This window comes from Atractosteus spatula, chromosome 3 (assembly GCF_055471065.1).
Source record: "Atractosteus spatula isolate fAtrSpa1 chromosome 3, fAtrSpa1.hap1, whole genome shotgun sequence".
Taxonomy (NCBI): domain Eukaryota; kingdom Metazoa; phylum Chordata; class Actinopteri; order Semionotiformes; family Lepisosteidae; genus Atractosteus; species Atractosteus spatula.
This window is the reverse complement of record NC_142708.1, coordinates 69,102,100-69,120,655: the sequence shown is the minus strand read 5'-3', so window position 1 is coordinate 69,120,655 and position 18,556 is coordinate 69,102,100. Positions and strand designations below refer to the sequence as shown.

At 49.6% G+C, this 18,556-nt stretch overlaps 4 protein-coding genes across 4 annotated transcripts; all 4 read left to right on the top strand.

Annotated features, from left to right (window-relative positions):
• Nucleotides 1–68: 68 nt before the first annotated feature.
• On the top strand, nucleotides 69–4,922 carry LOC148838467 (zona pellucida sperm-binding protein 3-like). Its single transcript, XM_088911190.1, has 10 exons — nucleotides 69–87; nucleotides 2,898–3,205; nucleotides 3,276–3,394; nucleotides 3,470–3,573; nucleotides 3,673–3,850; nucleotides 3,932–4,049; nucleotides 4,173–4,258; nucleotides 4,340–4,458; nucleotides 4,565–4,690; nucleotides 4,777–4,922. Exons 1-10 carry the CDS (start codon nucleotides 69–71, stop codon nucleotides 4,890–4,892), a joined length of 1,293 nt encoding a protein of 430 aa, XP_088767316.1. The 3' UTR covers nucleotides 4,893–4,922.
• A 2,371-nt stretch (nucleotides 4,923–7,293) lies between these two features.
• Nucleotides 7,294–9,224, top strand: LOC148838466 (zona pellucida sperm-binding protein 4-like). Its single transcript, XM_088911189.1, has 9 exons — nucleotides 7,294–7,507; nucleotides 7,583–7,770; nucleotides 7,848–7,945; nucleotides 8,031–8,158; nucleotides 8,236–8,425; nucleotides 8,513–8,660; nucleotides 8,737–8,812; nucleotides 8,901–9,023; nucleotides 9,103–9,224. The coding sequence occupies exons 1-9, from the start codon at nucleotides 7,294–7,296 to the stop codon at nucleotides 9,222–9,224; spliced, it is 1,287 nt and encodes a 428-aa protein (XP_088767315.1).
• A 103-nt stretch (nucleotides 9,225–9,327) lies between these two features.
• Nucleotides 9,328–14,182, top strand: LOC148838465 (zona pellucida sperm-binding protein 3-like). The gene is made up of 10 exons (XM_088911187.1): nucleotides 9,328–9,346; nucleotides 12,157–12,464; nucleotides 12,535–12,653; nucleotides 12,729–12,832; nucleotides 12,932–13,109; nucleotides 13,191–13,308; nucleotides 13,432–13,517; nucleotides 13,599–13,717; nucleotides 13,822–13,947; nucleotides 14,034–14,182. Exons 1-10 carry the CDS (start codon nucleotides 9,328–9,330, stop codon nucleotides 14,147–14,149), a joined length of 1,293 nt encoding a protein of 430 aa, XP_088767313.1. The 3' UTR covers nucleotides 14,150–14,182.
• A 2,368-nt stretch (nucleotides 14,183–16,550) lies between these two features.
• LOC148838464 (zona pellucida sperm-binding protein 4-like) lies at nucleotides 16,551–18,481 on the top strand. The gene is made up of 9 exons (XM_088911186.1): nucleotides 16,551–16,764; nucleotides 16,840–17,027; nucleotides 17,105–17,202; nucleotides 17,288–17,415; nucleotides 17,493–17,682; nucleotides 17,770–17,917; nucleotides 17,994–18,069; nucleotides 18,158–18,280; nucleotides 18,360–18,481. The coding sequence occupies exons 1-9, from the start codon at nucleotides 16,551–16,553 to the stop codon at nucleotides 18,479–18,481; spliced, it is 1,287 nt and encodes a 428-aa protein (XP_088767312.1).
• Nucleotides 18,482–18,556: the final 75 nt, after the last annotated feature.

Below are 18,556 nucleotides of genomic sequence, written 5' to 3'. Positions count from 1 at the left end.
CTCATCGTGGCTTAGTATTGTTTTAGTGTGTTCCTTGTGACTCTCATGGTGGCAGTGGTGATACCTCCATGTGGTATGCTAGTGATGGTGAGCTTCTAGCTTCCTGGCTGTTTCTTCGGGAAAGATGTGAATCTGCCTCGGTTTTTGACACCCCATTAAGCTTCCTTTCCACATTTAGCTAATCAGTGCAATTCCTTCTCTTCCTTCTTATTACCCATGATTTCTACTTGCTTGACCAGTGTCTGTAGTTAAAGAACAGACAAGCATGGCTATATACCACCTCCTTGATGCCCCTTCCAGTCCCTGTGGATTTCAGTATCATTGCCTCTGCAATGCCTTCTTGTGAGCTCTCTTCCCAAAATGTACTGATTGTGGGAGAGTTCCATCATTCTCTTTAATCCTACTGTACTAAGTACTTACTGTGTGTAGGGGTAGTCATGCACAACTGCATCACCCCTTGTTTACATCCTGTGTGCCTGCACCTACTTGCTTTAGCTCTTCCAGCATGCTCAGAAGAAGCTGGAAGAGTCTGGGTGGGGATCAGTGTTTTCCAATTTCATGTTCAAGTGCTTACACTTGGGGGTGGGCCTGTGCAAAAGTGAGTGGCCTGGGCTCTAACTGGCTGTCCTGCCAGCACAGGGGCACCTCTCCAACTTGAAGAACTGTAGCTTGTGGGGGGTGTACTTGGGCTCTCTTGCCCAGTTCCACCTAGGCTACACCCCTGCTCCCAGCTAGCTGGTTTAGCCTGTCCCGTACTTTGGGATGTCCAGTAGACGATGTGTTTATCCATCTGTAATGACTTGCCTGTTCACAAATTTGAGTCACGAGAGCAGTGGTCTCGTAGTGAAATACTCCTGTCAGTAGTGATAGCTGGAAGTGGGCTGCTATCTCATTAACCTGTTGCCTTCTGTTCTTGACTGAGTCTGTAGAGCTAGATTAATGCTGCCTGCTGAAGCACTTCAGGAGCCTGGTTAGTTCCCTCACTCGTTCACCTTAAGCAAATGGGCTGCCTGAAATCCAGACCAGCCCCGCTCTTTAATGTTTTGCCACAAGGGCAACATGTCTCATCTCATTTTGTGAGAACAAGATGCCTGTGATGAACGCTGGGGGCAGGAATGTCTCTGCATTACTTCCAACAATCATTGGCAGTGGTTGGCAGTTCTTTACCAGAGTCCTTACTAAGAATCCACGACTGCTTGTCTGTGTCCCTGAAAGCAGCTAAAGTGCCTTGCAGAAGTATTCAGACCCTTTACAAATGTTGCTGGGTAACAAATGGTCCTTGCACACCCTTTTCAAATCAGAATTTTTAATGCAACCTTACAGTGCCCTCCAGAATAATTATGATTTTTGCTCATCTTTACCAAGGGTGCCAATAATTCTGGAGGGCACAGTACATGCTCACGCAGAGAAATGTTAAAGACAAAAATTACTTATTTGTTGGCAGATATCTGAACAAATATCAAAAACTGAAATGTGACGCATGATGTCAGGATGACACACCATTACAGCAGAAACATAGCATGGAAACATTAAACAGGAAAGCTAGGCATATGTCTGTAACACCCCCACTGTATCGGAAATTCATTGTTTTCTTGGACCTCTTTACTGGATAAAAATGTTAGAAAATCTATAGATGGGTCACACAATTCCTATTACGCTACAAATGTATCTTTCGTGTGTAAAATACAGGTTTAAGCAAGAGAAATGGGCGATGCACAGTTGAGTTTCACAAGAAGAACTAATAATGAGTAGGATTTCTCAACAGGTCGTCTACACGAAACAACTTGAAAGCACAGAGCCCAACAGCGAGCGGGGACCAGCCGCTTCCTATCCCGACACACAACGGACCATTACACGTGCGGGGGGAGTTAGTTCGGCCGGTTCACCGTGACAGCACCTACACTATTTGGACGGTGGGGTGAAAATGGAGAGCTTGCAAACTCCCCCAAAAGAAACCCCACCACGAATCGAACCCAGGACCCCAGAGCTGCAACAAAGCCATGCTAACAGAGAAGCATGCGTGCAGCCCGTTTTTAATCTGTTGCAAACGATCAAGCGCGGCTGCTAATGGAAAGAGCAGCAACGCCAGGCGCCTGTTTCGCTCCTGGATCGGAAGGTGTGAGAACAGTTGTCTGCGCTCCGCGCGCGTCCGACATTTTCGCTGGGACAAAGCGTGTCTGCACTGCACGCAGATCCGGAGAAGGAAATATCACGTCGAGTTTCTCCCTTTTCACCACGGGGACATAGTTAAAACACGAAAGATGTCGTTGTAGGCTTTTAATTCTTGAAATCGTTCACCCAGCGCTTTTCCTCCAAATTGACCGGCGAAGCAGAAGAACATTCGAACGAAAACAAAGAAGGAGTTTTATCATTTACAAGACTGTAACTATACAATGGTCATTTCGGCAGAAGGAGACATTCACAGTTTGAATTCGATAATAATCTTATAATTGATGTTAATGCAGACGTTTCGGAACTACCTCTTATCTTATTCATTTTTTACATCTTGTCAGAGGCAACAGCTGTAACAGGAAATATTAGATACCGTGACCGCAAAATACAGCGGAGATCCTAGTTTCTAATATTCATTGTAAACAATCAGCAGTCTACTCAGGAGAAATTAGTCTCCGCGATCGTCCTCCGCTTTAACTACAATGGCTTTTCCACGGGGTTGATTCAATATCCTGTCCTCCTGCGTGTGAGCGGACAGAGTTCGGGTCCTCGTGAAAATCTTCACTCTGCGGACCTGAACGTCATCACGCGTGAAAGTCTGGGGGGCTTTAAAAGGAAGGAGCTCGCGAACAGCAGGTATCGTGGTTTTGCGAGGTGTTTTCATTTCGAGATGGGGTTTTCTAGTGGTCTTTCCTTTCGGCTGTTGACCTTGCTGTTCCTCGCAGTTCTGTGTGACGCTGCGCAATGGCGCGCCCGCGCTAACGTCCAATCCGGCGTCAGGCGCAAGGGGGTCGCCTTTCTGGACTCGCCTCTGCTGCCGCGGCAGCAGAAGCAGCAGGTTATCCGGGCTGTGTCGGCGCAGTGCGGGGAGAGTACGATCGTGGTGCAGGTCAAGACGGACCTGTTCGGCACCGGGCAGCTGATCGACGCCTCGGATCTCAGCCTGGGAGACTGTGCGGTCACCCGGCAGGACACCGCGGCGCAGCTCCTGATCTTCGAGGCTGAGCTGCAGGCGTGTCGCAGTGTGCTGAAGGTAAGTGGTTCTGCGGTTGGGCAGCTTCGGGTTCTCGGCTGTTGGGTGACTGGATCTGTGATCTGTCTAGACCGTGGATGAGCAACTGGTGTACAGCTTCTCTCTCAACTACACCCCGAAGCCGGTGGCCAACACCCCCATAGTGAGAACGAATGGCGCTGTTGTGGGTATCGAGTGTCACTACATGAGGTGAGTCCTGGAGGAGCAGCAGGGCTGAGTGCCTGGAGCTTGACTCCCTGCTGACACCTGCCTCCTGTCTGCTAGGCTCTACAATGTGAGCAGCAATGCCCTGAAGCCCACCTGGGTCCCCTACACCTCCACCAAGTCTGCTGAGGATCTGCTGGGCTTCTCCCTGAGGCTCATGAGTGGTAGGTCTCCCCCCGAGATGAAGCACGGTGTGACTGTACAGACAGTGCAGTTGGATCAATGGGATCTGTGCTTGAGATTGGGGTTCCTTTCCCATCCAGATGACTGGAGCTCCCAGAGGTCCTCCAATGTCTTCTACCTGGGGGACGTCCTGAACATCGAAGCCTCCGTCACCCAGGCCAACCACCAGCCCCTTCGGCTCTTCGTGGACAGCTGCGTGGCCACCTTGGTCCCTGACCAGACCTCCACCCCCAGCTACTCCTTCATTGAGAACTATGGGTGGGTGTGACCTCGGGTGGCTTGCGCTAGTGAACACTGCCTGCCGTCTCTCCAGTTCTACACTGCCTTCTCTCCTTTCAGGTGCCTGACTGATGCCAAATCCACAGGCTCCAGCTCGCAGTTCATGCCAAGAACCCAGGACACCAAGCTGCAGATGAAGCTGGATGCCTTCAGGTTCTATCAGGATGCCAGGAGCTCAGTGAGTACTTGATCCTGATCCCTTCTGCTTTCATGGGTTTGTGCCGGTTGTGAGAACAGCATGTCCATTACAAGCCCAAGATGGAGGCCTGGGTGTAGCTTGATCCACTCGTGCTCTTGGCAGATCTACATCACCTGCCACCTGAAGGTGACTCCTGCTTCCCAGAGTGTGGACCCCCTGAACAAGGACTGCTACACTGAGGGCAGCAGGTCAGTGAGGAGGCAGGGAGCTGCTGTGTCCAGCTGGTGCTCAGGTGAGGGAGCTGCTCTGACCCTGTGTCCCTGCTGTAGGTGGAGATCAGTGGATGGGAGTGACCAGGTCTGCAGCTGCTGTGACTCCAGCTGTGGGGCAACTGTACGATCCAGGTATTGGGGTGGCAGGAGCAGGAGGGACCTGGCTTCTACAGGGGGTAAGGCACCCTTGCTCTGCCACTCATGGCATGGATCTCCTCGGGAAAGTGGGGGGGGGGTCAAGCAGGGTGGTCTACAGCCAGGCTTGTCCTGCTCTTGTTGCAGCTCCTGAGTGGGAAGCTGACGCCACTGTTGGTCCCGTGTTTGTGCTGCAAGAGCAGGTTGCTGAGAGGCCAGTGGAGGCAGAAGGCCAGAGCTCCCAGCTAAGAGCAGAGGAGGGCAAAGCCACAGGTACTGGCAGGAGGTGCTGTCATGTCAGCTGGCCCCTCTCTGTGGCAGTGCCCGCTTGCTGAGGCTCCTCTGTGCTTTCTTTCCAGGCCTGCCTGTGGAGGCTGTGATCCTGGCTGGTGTGGTGACTGCTGTGGGGCTGGTCTGTGCTGCTCTGCTGGGGACAGTCCTGCACAGGAGGAAGCAACACAAACCCATGAACTGACCTGATGTGAACGAGGAATAAACTGGTTGCAAAGTGTCTCTTGTCATGAGCTGATTCTTGCTGTGCTGCAGGGGGGTCTGGATGGGTTGGGTATGCATGTGGTGCTGTCAAAGGCTACTGCCACTCTTACTACAGCTAGTCCAGCAAACTGTTGCTGCAATTTGGAAGAACACCAGCTGTTCATGTTCCTGTGGGAGTCCCAGGCGTGTTCTTAGTATCTGCTTAATGGCAGAAGAGCAGGGACACAAAATCCGGGGTGGGGGGCGGAACACCAGCTGCCCTTTCAAGCTTGCCTGCAGGAGTGTTTTACTAATTCACTAGTGCAGGAGAACCCGTGCATCCTGGGAGAGAGGGTTGTAGGGCTGTTTACCCATTGGGAAAAGACACTGACTATGTCTATGAAATGCATGCCTTTAGATGTATAAATGTGGTCCTTAATTTAGCTGGAATGAAATTCCAAGGTCTATGATATGTTCATTATACATAAATGGTTGGAGTTCTATTATACAGACAACTTTAGAGGACTATCTACATCAAAGATCAGTGTAGAAAGTAGTAAACCAAGCCAATGACTTGGTTCAGAAATTCATTCTGAAAAATGTAGTTAAAATGCTACAATATTGTAAACTTCAACTACACATTCTAGTAACATGGCTATATATAGTAATTCCATGAAGATGCCAGTTATCTCCAAACCATATTTCAATCTGAATCCATTTTAAAATGTACAACTCCTCTATTTCCAAGAAAATATTACAGTATGAAGTTAAGAATTTGTACTGTCCACCATATGCAAAGCCCTGTCTAATTGTCCTAACTGTTAGAACCAGCAATTTATCCGTTTCAGTGTCCAGACTTCCAGGCCCCCTGCCTTGCATACGCATTCTTCAACTAATGCATTGTGTGCTCCTTTATTTCTTTTTCTGTTGCTGTTGGGTGGGACATCACCAGCGCAGCTAGAAGAAAATGTTATAATATTAGTACTCAAAGAAATGATGAATCTCTTCTTGAATATAATCTCAAAAAAGAACCATTAGGGTTTACTAAGCTCAAAGCTTAATCCTTGTATTCAATTTAGCTTGCATCCTAGTAATTGAGCAATAAAGTCTGTCCTAATTAAAGAGCACCCAAAGTTTGAAAGTACAACATGGAATAAGAGCACCTTGAATTGCTCTAGAAAGATGTCTCCCAGGCCCCTCTTTTGTCGTTGATCTCTCCAGTTTGTGCCAGCGAAGTTGAATTCTATCATCAGCTCATTTGTTAGAAGTCTGAAAACCACATTCTCACTGAGCTTAGACATTTTTCAAGTGAGTTTCCATCCAACGTTTATTTACTCAAATATTTAGAATCGAATGTACTACTGTAATCCTTATTTTAAAAGACAATTTTGCACTTTTCTTAAAAAATAGAAAATCTATAGGCATTCAAACAATCAACATTTTACTATTTTTTTCAGGCAGGTGGCAAAACCCCTGTATGCAAAGCCGTGTAAATAAGGTACATACTGTGAAAATATAGTGATTTGGTCGACCCAGTCTTCCTCCGGGGTTTCAGCACAAAACGCTGAACTCTCGGTTTTAACCTTCTCCGCCGGCCGGGGTTCTAGCGGTCTTTCAAGAAAACATTCGCGCCAAACCAGTGGACGAATTCATGTTGAAATATTCTTACATCTCAGTTTTCTGCTCGTTGGGGAGAGTAATTAGCCAAACGATTCATTCTGTAGAAACGATTTTTAGTAATACAACGCAAAAACGCAGCATAATGTACTCCGCCTCTTTTCAATTAAAATTCCAATGAGCGTTAATAAATTAAACGCCTGGCCTCGAAAAATATTAATTGACGAGTATAAATGAATTATAGAAATAACGTTAGAGCCAAATCGATGCTAATCAGATGTTAAGACTTTTGTTGTGTTAAAATGAAAAAAGAAAACTTTTAAAAATAGGGCTATATTTTTTTCCTTGTTTGCCATTATGGAAGAGAAAGAGCAACCCTGCAAGTGTTTAAAAGTTTACTAAGAAGATTGATAAAAATGAGAGAGTTTAAATGGATTTTTGATTAGAAAACGTAATAAAGATTCATTACTTTGGAGGCATGTGTCGAGTGTCGACGATCGTTCCCCCCTCCTCTTTTTTGAAAAACAAAATATGGTCACCCTAACTAACAGACGCCATAAATATTTAGTTTTGAGTCAGACACATTAGTCTAACCCGCATGAGAACTCGTTCCAGTCGAACAGGACGCTCCGCGATTAATCAGCTGACTCGGATGACGCTCTGAGTGTCCGAAGTCCTCGTGCGCGCGCTACAGCCCTCCAATCGCCGCCCTCAGCCAATCAGGGCGCAGCGAGTATTTCAGGAGCTGAGCGCCGCTTGTCTGCAGTTCCTCGCCGAGTTTCACGATGGAGAAGTCAATGAGCAGAGGGAGGATGGGGTTGTGCCTTGTGTGTTTTTTGCTGGCGTTGGATTGGTCTGTAGCTCAGGTTCAGAAGTGCCTGGTTAATGACAGTGACAAGATAGCATGTGGTGACTTGACTATCGGTAAAAGCGACTGTGAAGCTAAAAACTGCTGCTTTGATCAGTCCAGCCGAAATCGCTGTTACTATGGGAATGATGGTGGGTTTTTGGCTCTTGAGCGTCTTTGATGATGAGCTTACCAGGCTTGGTTTACCAGCTCTTGCTTTCCTCCAGTGACTGTCCAGTGCACCAGGGATGGCCAGTTTGTGGTGGTCGTGTCCAGGAATGCCACCAGCCCTCAGCTGAGCCTGGATTCAGTCAGCCTGCAGGGGGGCAGGAGTGCCCCCTGTGGCCCTGTTGGCACCACCGCTGGCTTTGCCATGTTCCAGTTCCCAGTCAGTGCCTGTGGCACCAGCATGAAGGTGAGGGGCTTGATCCTTCAGCTGAGGATGTTGTTCCTGTGGTGATTCCTGACCTTGTTCATGTGCCCTTCCTCCAGATTGAAGGTGGTGCTGTGGTGTATGAGAACATGATGTCCTCAACATTTGCCGTGATTGGGGGACCTGCTGGCTCCATCACAAGGGACAGTTTCTACAAGTGAGTGAGCAGCTGCTGCTTCCCAAAGTGTTCTGGTCTTGCCAGGTCCTGTCTGGATCCCATGACTGCCCGCTTCTCTCTCCAGGCTGTTCTTCCAGTGCAGGTATGCAGACGATGACCTTGTTCCAGTGCAGGCTGTGGTCTACACGGTCTCCCCACCCCCTCCGGCAGTGTCCCCAGGACCTCTCCGTGTGGAGCTCAGGATTGCAAGAGGTAGCTGTCAGGCCTTGGGCTGTGTGAGCCGAGTGTGTGGGGCTCCTGCTGAACCCCGCTGCTGCTCTCGTCCTCAGGAGAGCTGTATGACTCCTACTACAGTGACCTGGACTACCCTGTGACCAAGGTGCTGCGGGATCCTGTGTATGTGGAGGTCCACATCTTGAGCAGGACTGACCGCAACATTGTCCTGACCCTGGGGGACTGCTGGGCCACTTCCACTCCCAGTCCTCTCAGCCAGCCCAGCTGGAGCCTTCTGGTTGCTGGGTAACCTGACCCCTGTGGCTCCGACTGGCTTGTCTCAGTGGTGTCCCCTTGTGGCAGGGCTCACCCTCCCTGTTGCTGTCCTTGCAGGTGTCCCTATGGAGGTGACAACTACCAGACCACCTTGATCCCTGTGGGTGGCTCTTCAGGGCTGCCGTACCCAACGCACTACCAGCGCTTCATGATTCAGATGTTCACTTTTGTGGATCCTGCCTCTCAGGTGCCTCTGATGGAGAAGGTAGGGAGCAGCTTGTGGGGAAGGAGGTGGTGGCTGGTCCTGGGCTGTGCAGTGACCCTTGCTCTGCTCTCTCCAGGTGTTCATCCACTGTAGTGCGGCAGTGTGCCAGCCGACTGCGACTGACCGCTGTGTGCCCACCTGTGGCAGGAGGAGTGAGTTCTCTCGGGATGGGCAGTTGTGTGCGCGCGCCAGTCAGCTGTGTGTATCCTTTCCTCATGCTGGTGTCCTGTCCTCTTGCAGGAAGAGCTGTTGCTCAAATGGCCCAGGACTCCTCCAGAGAAACTGCACTGGTGTCCAGTGGGGAAGTGATCCTGGTTGGGTCTGAGCTTCCAGCTCTGGATCAACTGGATTCCCATGTTGAAGGTGAGGGAGGGGGTTGGAGGCCGAGTGTCTGATCCTGTTCCCTGTGTCTGACCCCTGACTAAAGCTCTTCTCTCCACAGCACCCCGGTTCCTGAGCTATGGGCTGCTGGTCGTCGCTGCCTCCACTGTGCTTGTGGTCTCTTCTCTGGTGCTGGTGGCTGTGTGGAGATCTAGACCTCGGATCCAGAATACCAAGCTGTGAATGGAGTGTGAATAAAGGCTTTGCACTGATCTCTACTCATCGTGGCTTAGTATTGTTTTAGTGTGTTCCTTGTGACTCTCATGGTGGCAGTGGTGATACCTCCATGTGGTATGCTAGTGATGGTGAGCTTCTAGCTTCCTGGCTGTTTCTTCGGGAAAGATGTGAATCTGCCTCGGTTTTTGACACCCCATTAAGCTTCCTTTCCACATTTAGCTAATCAGTGCAATTCCTTCTCTTCCTTCTTATTACCCATGATTTCTACTTGCTTGACCAGTGTCTGTAGTTAAAGAACAGACAAGCATGGCTATATACCACCTCCTTGATGCCCCTTCCAGTCCCTGTGGATTTCAGTATCATTGCCTCTGCAATGCCTTCTTGTGAGCTCTCTTCCCAAAATGTACTGATTGTGGGAGAGTTCCATCATTCTCTTTAATCCTACTGTACTAAGTACTTACTGTGTGTAGGGGTAGTCATGCACAACTGCATCACCCCTTGTTTACATCCTGTGTGCCTGCACCTACTTGCTTTAGCTCTTCCAGCATGCTCAGAAGAAGCTGGAAGAGTCTGGGTGGGGATCAGTGTTTTCCAATTTCATGTTCAAGTGCTTACACTTGGGGGTGGGCCTGTGCAAAAGTGAGTGGCCTGGGCTCTAACTGGCTGTCCTGCCAGCATAGGGGCACCTCTCCAACTTGAAGAACTGTAGCTTGTGGGGGGTGTACTTGGGCTCTCTTGCCCAGTTCCACCTAGGCTACACCCCTGCTCCCAGCTAGCTGGTTTAGCCTGTCCCGTACTTTGGGATGTCCAGTAGACGATGTGTTTATCCATCTGTAATGACTTGCCTGTTCACAAATTTGAGTCACGAGAGCAGTGGTCTCGTAGTGAAATACTCCTGTCAGTAGTGATAGCTGGAAGTGGGCTGCTATCTCATTAACCTGTTGCCTTCTGTTCTTGACTGAGTCTGTAGAGCTAGATTAATGCTGCCTGCTGAAGCACTTCAGGAGCCTGGTTAGTTCCCTCACTCGTTCACCTTAAGCAAATGGGCTGCCTGAAATCCAGACCAGCCCCGCTCTTTAATGTTTTGCCACAAGGGCAACATGTCTCATCTCATTTTGTGAGAACAAGATGCCTGTGATGAACGCTGGGGGCAGGAATGTCTCTGCATTACTTCCAACAATCATTGGCAGTGGTTGGCAGTTCTTTACCAGAGTCCTTACTAAGAATCCACGACTGCTTGTCTGTGTCCCTGAAAGCAGCTAAAGTGCCTTGCAGAAGTATTCAGACCCTTTACAAATGTTGCTGGGTAACAAATGGTCCTTGCACACCCTTTTCAAATCAGAATTTTTAATGCAACCTTACAGTGCCCTCCAGAATAATTATGATTTTTGCTCATCTTTACCAAGGGTGCCAATAATTCTGGAGGGCACAGTACATGCTCACGCAGAGAATTGTTAAAGACAAAAATTACTTATTTGTTGGCAGATATCTGAACAAATATCAAAAACTGAAATGTGACGCATGATGTCAGGATGACACACCATTACAGCAGAAACATAGCATGGAAACATTAAACAGGAAAGCTAGGCATATGTCTGTAACACCCCCACTGTATCGGAAATTCATTGTTTTCTTGGACCTCTTTACTGGATAAAAATGTTAGAAAATCTATAGATGGGTCACACAATTCCTATTACGCTACAAATGTATCTTTCGTGTGTAAAATACAGGTTTAAGCAAGAGAAATGGGCGATGCACAGTTGAGTTTCACAAGAAGAACTAATAATGAGTAGGATTTCTCAACAGGTCGTCTACACGAAACAACTTGAAAGCACAGAGCCCAACAGCGAGCGGGGACCAGCCGCTTCCTATCCCGACACACAACGGACCATTACACGTGCGGGGGGAGTTAGTTCGGCCGGTTCACCGTGACAGCACCTACACTATTTGGACGGTGGGGTGAAAATGGAGAGCTTGCAAACTCCCCCAAAAGAAACCCCACCACGAATCGAACCCAGGACCCCAGAGCTGCAACAAAGCCATGCTAACAGAGAAGCATGCGTGCAGCCCGTTTTTAATCTGTTGCAAACGATCAAGCGCGGCTGCTAATGGAAAGAGCAGCAACGCCAGGCGCCTGTTTCGCTCCTGGATCGGAAGGTGTGAGAACAGTTGTCTGCGCTCCGCGCGCGTCCGACATTTTCGCTGGGACAAAGCGTGTCTGCACTGCACGCAGATCCGGAGAAGGAAATATCACGTCGAGTTTCTCCCTTTTCACCACGGGGACATAGTTAAAACACGAAAGATGTCGTTGTAGGCTTTTAATTCTTGAAATCGTTCACCCAGCGCTTTTCCTCCAAATTGACCGGCGAAGCAGAAGAACATTCGAACGAAAACAAAGAAGGAGTTTTATCATTTACAAGACTGTAACTATACAATGGTCATTTCGGCAGAAGGAGACATTCACAGTTTGAATTCGATAATAATCTTATAATTGATGTTAATGCAGACGTTTCGGAACTACCTCTTATCTTATTCATTTTTTACATCTTGTCAGAGGCAACAGCTGTAACAGGAAATATTAGATACCGTGACCGCAAAATACAGCGGAGATCCTAGTTTCTAATATTCATTGTAAACAATCAGCAGTCTACTCAGGAGAAATTAGTCTCCGCGATCGTCCTCCGCTTTAACTACAATGGCTTTTCCACGGGGTTGATTCAATATCCTGTCCTCCTGCGTGTGAGCGGACAGAGTTCGGGTCCTCGTGAAAATCTTCACTCTGCGGACCTGAACGTCATCACGCGTGAAAGTCTGGGGGGCTTTAAAAGGAAGGAGCTCGCGAACAGCAGGTATCGTGGTTTTGCGAGGTGTTTTCATTTCGAGATGGGGTTTTCTAGTGGTCTTTCCTTTCGGCTGTTGACCTTGCTGTTCCTCGCAGTTCTGTGTGACGCTGCGCAATGGCGCGCCCGCGCTAACGTCCAATCCGGCGTCAGGCGCAAGGGGGTCGCCTTTCTGGACTCGCCTCTGCTGCCGCGGCAGCAGAAGCAGCAGGTTATCCGGGCTGTGTCGGCGCAGTGCGGGGAGAGTACGATCGTGGTGCAGGTCAAGACGGACCTGTTCGGCACCGGGCAGCTGATCGACGCCTCGGATCTCAGCCTGGGAGACTGTGCGGTCACCCGGCAGGACACCGCGGCGCAGCTCCTGATCTTCGAGGCTGAGCTGCAGGCGTGTCGCAGTGTGCTGACGGTAAGTGGTTCTGCGGTTGGGCAGCTTCGGGTTCTCGGCTGTTGGGTGACTGGATCTGTGATCTGTCTAGACCGTGGATGAGCAACTGGTGTACAGCTTCTCTCTCAACTACACCCCGAAGCCGGTGGCCAACACCCCCATAGTGAGAACGAATGGCGCTGTTGTGGGTATCGAGTGTCACTACATGAGGTGAGTCCTGGAGGAGCAGCAGGGCTGAGTGCCTGGAGCTTGACTCCCTGCTGACACCTGCCTCCTGTCTGCTAGGCTCTACAATGTGAGCAGCAATGCCCTGAAGCCCACCTGGGTCCCCTACACCTCCACCAAGTCTGCTGAGGATCTGCTGGGCTTCTCCCTGAGGCTCATGAGTGGTAGGTCTCCCCCCGAGATGAAGCACGGTGTGACTGTACAGACAGTGCAGTTGGATCAATGGGATCTGTGCTTGAGATTGGGGTTCCTTTCCCATCCAGATGACTGGAGCTCCCAGAGGTCCTCCAATGTCTTCTACCTGGGGGACGTCCTGAACATCGAAGCCTCCGTCACCCAGGCCAACCACCAGCCCCTTCGGCTCTTCGTGGACAGCTGCGTGGCCACCTTGGTCCCTGACCAGACCTCCACCCCCAGCTACTCCTTCATTGAGAACTATGGGTGGGTGTGACCTCGGGTGGCTTGCGCTAGTGAACACTGCCTGCCGTCTCTCCAGTTCTACACTGCCTTCTCTCCTTTCAGGTGCCTGACTGATGCCAAATCCACAGGCTCCAGCTCGCAGTTCATGCCAAGAACCCAGGACACCAAGCTGCAGATGAAGCTGGATGCCTTCAGGTTCTATCAGGATGCCAGGAGCTCAGTGAGTACTTGATCCTGATCCCTTCTGCTTTCATGGGTTTGTGCCGGTTGTGAGAACAGCATGTCCATTACAAGCCCAAGATGGAGGCCTGGGTGTAGCTTGATCCACTCGTGCTCTTGGCAGATCTACATCACCTGCCACCTGAAGGTGACTCCTGCTTCCCAGAGTGTGGACCCCCTGAACAAGGACTGCTACACTGAGGGCAGCAGGTCAGTGAGGAGGCAGGGAGCTGCTGTGTCCAGCTGGTGCTCAGGTGAGGGAGCTGCTCTGACCCTGTGTCCCTGCTGTAGGTGGAGATCAGTGGATGGGAGTGACCAGGTCTGCAGCTGCTGTGACTCCAGCTGTGGGGCAACTGTACGATCCAGGTATTGGGGTGGCAGGAGCAGGAGGGACCTGGCTTCTACAGGGGGTAAGGCACCCTTGCTCTGCCACTCATGGCATGGATCTCCTCGGGAAAGTGGGGGGGGTCAAGCAGGGTGGTCTACAGCCAGGCTTGTCCTGCTCTTGTTGCAGCTCCTGAGTGGGAAGCTGACGCCACTGTTGGTCCCGTGTTTGTGCTGCAAGAGCAGGTTGCTGAGAGGCCAGTGGAGGCAGAAGGCCAGAGCTCCCAGCTAAGAGCAGAGGAGGGCAAAGCCACAGGTACTGGCAGGAGGTGCTGTCATGTCAGCTGGCCCCTCTCTGTGGCAGTGCCCGCTTGCTGAGGCTCCTCTGTGCTTTCTTTCCAGGCCTGCCTGTGGAGGCTGTGATCCTGGCTGGTGTGGTGACTGCTGTGGGGCTGGTCTGTGCTGCTCTGCTGGGGACAGTCCTGCACAGGAGGAAGCAACACAAACCCATGAACTGACCTGATGTGAACGAGGAATAAACTGGTTGCAAAGTGTCTCTTGTCATGAGCTGATTCTTGCTGTGCTGCAGGGGGGTCTGGATGGGTTGGGTATGCATGTGGTGCTGTCAAAGGCTACTGCCACTCTTACTACAGCTAGTCCAGCAAACTGTTGCTGCAATTTGGAAGAACACCAGCTGTTCATGTTCCTGTGGGAGTCCCAGGCGTGTTCTTAGTATCTGCTTAATGGCAGAAGAGCAGGGACACAAAATCCGGGGTGGGGGGCGGAACACCAGCTGCCCTTTCAAGCTTGCCTGCAGGAGTGTTTTACTAATTCACTAGTGCAGGAGAACCCGTGCATCCTGGGAGAGAGGGTTGTAGGGCTGTTTACCCATTGGGAAAAGACACTGACTATGTCTATGAAATGCATGCCTTTAGATGTATAAATGTGGTCCTTAATTTAGCTGGAATGAAATTCCAAGGTCTATGATATGTTCATTATACATAAATGGTTGGAGTTCTATTATACAGACAACTTTAGAGGACTATCTACATCAAAGATCAGTGTAGAAAGTAGTAAACCAAGCCAATGACTTGGTTCAGAAATTCATTCTGAAAAATGTAGTTAAAATGCTACAATATTGTAAACTTCAACTACACATTCTAGTAACATGGCTATATATAGTAATTCCATGAAGATGCCAGTTATCTCCAAACCATATTTCAATCTGAATCCATTTTAAAATGTACAACTCCTCTATTTCCAAGAAAATATTACAGTATGAAGTTAAGAATTTGTACTGTCCACCATATGCAAAGCCCTGTCTAATTGTCCTAACTGTTAGAACCAGCAATTTATCCGTTTCAGTGTCCAGACTTCCAGGCCCCCTGCCTTGCATACGCATTCTTCAACTAATGCATTGTGTGCTCCTTTATTTCTTTTTCTGTTGCTGTTGGGTGGGACATCACCAGCGCAGCTAGAAGAAAATGTTATAATATTAGTACTCAAAGAAATGATGAATCTCTTCTTGAATATAATCTCAAAAAAGAACCATTAGGGTTTACTAAGCTCAAAGCTTAATCCTTGTATTCAATTTAGCTTGCATCCTAGTAATTGAGCAATAAAGTCTGTCCTAATTAAAGAGCACCCAAAGTTTGAAAGTACAACATGGAATAAGAGCACCTTGAATTGCTCTAGAAAGATGTCTCCCAGGCCCCTCTTTTGTCGTTGATCTCTCCAGTTTGTGCCAGCGAAGTTGAATTCTATCATCAGCTCATTTGTTAGAAGTCTGAAAACCACATTCTCACTGAGCTTAGACATTTTTCAAGTGAGTTTCCATCCAACGTTTATTTACTCAAATATTTAGAATCGAATGTACTACTGTAATCCTTATTTTAAAAGACAATTTTGCACTTTTCTTAAAAAATAGAAAATCTATAGGCATTCAAACAATCAACATTTTACTATTTTTTTCAGGCAGGTGGCAAAACCCCTGTATGCAAAGCCGTGTAAATAAGGTACATACTGTGAAAATATAGTGATTTGGTCGACCCAGTCTTCCTCCGGGGTTTCAGCACAAAACGCTGAACTCTCGGTTTTAACCTTCTCCGCCGGCCGGGGTTCTAGCGGTCTTTCAAGAAAACATTCGCGCCAAACCAGTGGACGAATTCATGTTGAAATATTCTTACATCTCAGTTTTCTGCTCGTTGGGGAGAGTAATTAGCCAAACGATTCATTCTGTAGAAACGATTTTTAGTAATACAACGCAAAAACGCAGCATAATGTACTCCGCCTCTTTTCAATTAAAATTCCAATGAGCGTTAATAAATTAAACGCCTGGCCTCGAAAAATATTAATTGACGAGTATAAATGAATTATAGAAATAACGTTAGAGCCAAATCGATGCTAATCAGATGTTAAGACTTTTGTTGTGTTAAAATGAAAAAAGAAAACTTTTAAAAATAGGGCTATATTTTTTTCCTTGTTTGCCATTATGGAAGAGAAAGAGCAACCCTGCAAGTGTTTAAAAGTTTACTAAGAAGATTGATAAAAATGAGAGAGTTTAAATGGATTTTTGATTAGAAAACGTAATAAAGATTCATTACTTTGGAGGCATGTGTCGAGTGTCGACGATCGTTCCCCCCTCCTCTTTTTTGAAAAACAAAATATGGTCACCCTAACTAACAGACGCCATAAATATTTAGTTTTGAGTCAGACACATTAGTCTAACCCGCATGAGAGCTCGTTCCAGTCGAACAGGACGCTCCGCGATTAATCAGCTGACTCGGATGACGCTCTGAGTGTCCGAAGTCCTCGTGCGCGCGCTACAGCCCTCCAATCGCCGCCCTCAGCCAATCAGGGCGCAGCGAGTATTTCAGGAGCTGAGCGCCGCTTGTCTGCAGTTCCTCGCCGAGTTTCACGATGGAGAAGTCAATGAGCAGAGGGAGGATGGGGTTGTGCCTTGTGTGGTTTTTGCTGGCGTTGGATTGGTCTGTAGCTCAGGTTCAGAAGTGCCTGGTTAATGACAGTGACAAGATAGCATGTGGTGACTTGACTATCGGTAAAAGCGACTGTGAAGCTAAAAACTGCTGCTTTGATCAGTCCAGCCGAAATCGCTGTTACTATGGGAATGATGGTGGGTTTTTGGCTCTTGAGCGTCTTTGATGATGAGCTTACCAGGCTTGGTTTACCAGCTCTTGCTTTCCTCCAGTGACTGTCCAGTGCACCAGGGATGGCCAGTTTGTGGTGGTCCTGTCCAGGAATGCCACCAGCCCTCAGCTGAGCCTGGATTCAGTCAGCCTGCAGGGGGGCAGGAGTGCCCCCTGTGGCCCTGTTGGCACCACCGCTGGCTTTGCCATGTTCCAGTTCCCAGTCAGTGCCTGTGGCACCAGCATGAAGGTGAGGGGCTTGATCCTTCAGCTGAGGATGTTGTTCCTGTGGTGATTCCTGACCTTGTTCATGTGCCCTTCCTCCAGATTGAAGGTGGTGCTGTGGTGTATGAGAACATGATGTCCTCAACATTTGCCGTGATTGGGGGACCTGCTGGCTCCATCACAAGGGACAGTTTCTACAAGTGAGTGAGCAGCTGCTGCTTCCCAAAGTGTTCTGGTCTTGCCAGGTCCTGTCTGGATCCCATGACTGCCCGCTTCTCTCTCCAGGCTGTTCTTCCAGTGCAGGTATGCAGACGATGACCTTGTTCCAGTGCAGGCTGTGGTCTACACGGTCTCCCCACCCCCTCCGGCAGTGTCCCCAGGACCTCTCCGTGTGGAGCTCAGGATTGCAAGAGGTAGCTGTCAGGCCTTGGGCTGTGTGAGCCGAGTGTGTGGGGCTCCTGCTGAACCCCGCTGCTGCTCTCGTCCTCAGGAGAGCTGTATGACTCCTACTACAGTGACCTGGACTACCCTGTGACCAAGGTGCTGCGGGATCCTGTGTATGTGGAGGTCCACATCTTGAGCAGGACTGACCGCAACATTGTCCTGACCCTGGGGGACTGCTGGGCCACTTCCACTCCCAGTCCTCTCAGCCAGCCCAGCTGGAGCCTTCTGGTTGCTGGGTAACCTGACCCCTGTGGCTCCGACTGGCTTGTCTCAGTGGTGTCCCCTTGTGGCAGGGCTCACCCTCCCTGTTGCTGTCCTTGCAGGTGTCCCTACGGAGGTGACAACTACCAGACCACCTTGATCCCTGTGGGTGGCTCTTCAGGGCTGCCGTACCCAACGCACTACCAGCGCTTCATGATTCAGATGTTCACTTTTGTGGATCCTGCCTCTCAGGTGCCTCTGATGGAGAAGGTAGGGAGCAGCTTGTGGGGAAGGAGGTGGTGGCTGGTCCTGGGCTGTGCAGTGACCCTTGCTCTGCTCTCTCCAGGTGTTCATCCACTGTAGTGCGGCAGTGTGCCAGCCGACTGCGACTGACCGCTGTGTGCCCACCTGTGGCAGGAGGAGTGAGTTCTCTCGGGATGGGCAGTTGTGTGCGCGCGCCAGTCAGCTGTGTGTATCCTTTCCTCATGCTGGTGTCCTGTCCTCTTGCAGGAAGAGCTGTTGCTCAAATGGCCCAGGACTCCTCCAGAGAAACTGCACTGGTGTCCAGTGGGGAAGTGATCCTGGTTGGGTCTGAGCTTCCAGCTCTGGATCAACTGGATTCCCATGTTGAAGGTGAGGGAGGGGGTTGGAGGCCGAGTGTCTGATCCTGTTCCCTGTGTCTGACCCCTGACTAAAGCTCTTCTCTCCACAGCACCCCGGTTCCTGAGCTATGGGCTGCTGGTCGTCGCTGCCTCCACTGTGCTTGTGGTCTCTTCTCTGGTGCTGGTGGCTGTGTGGAGATCTAGACCTCGGATCCAGAATACCAAGCTGTGAATGGAGTGTGAATAAAGGCTTTGCACTGATCTCTACTCATCGTGGCTTAGTATTGTTTTAGTGTGTTCCTTGTGA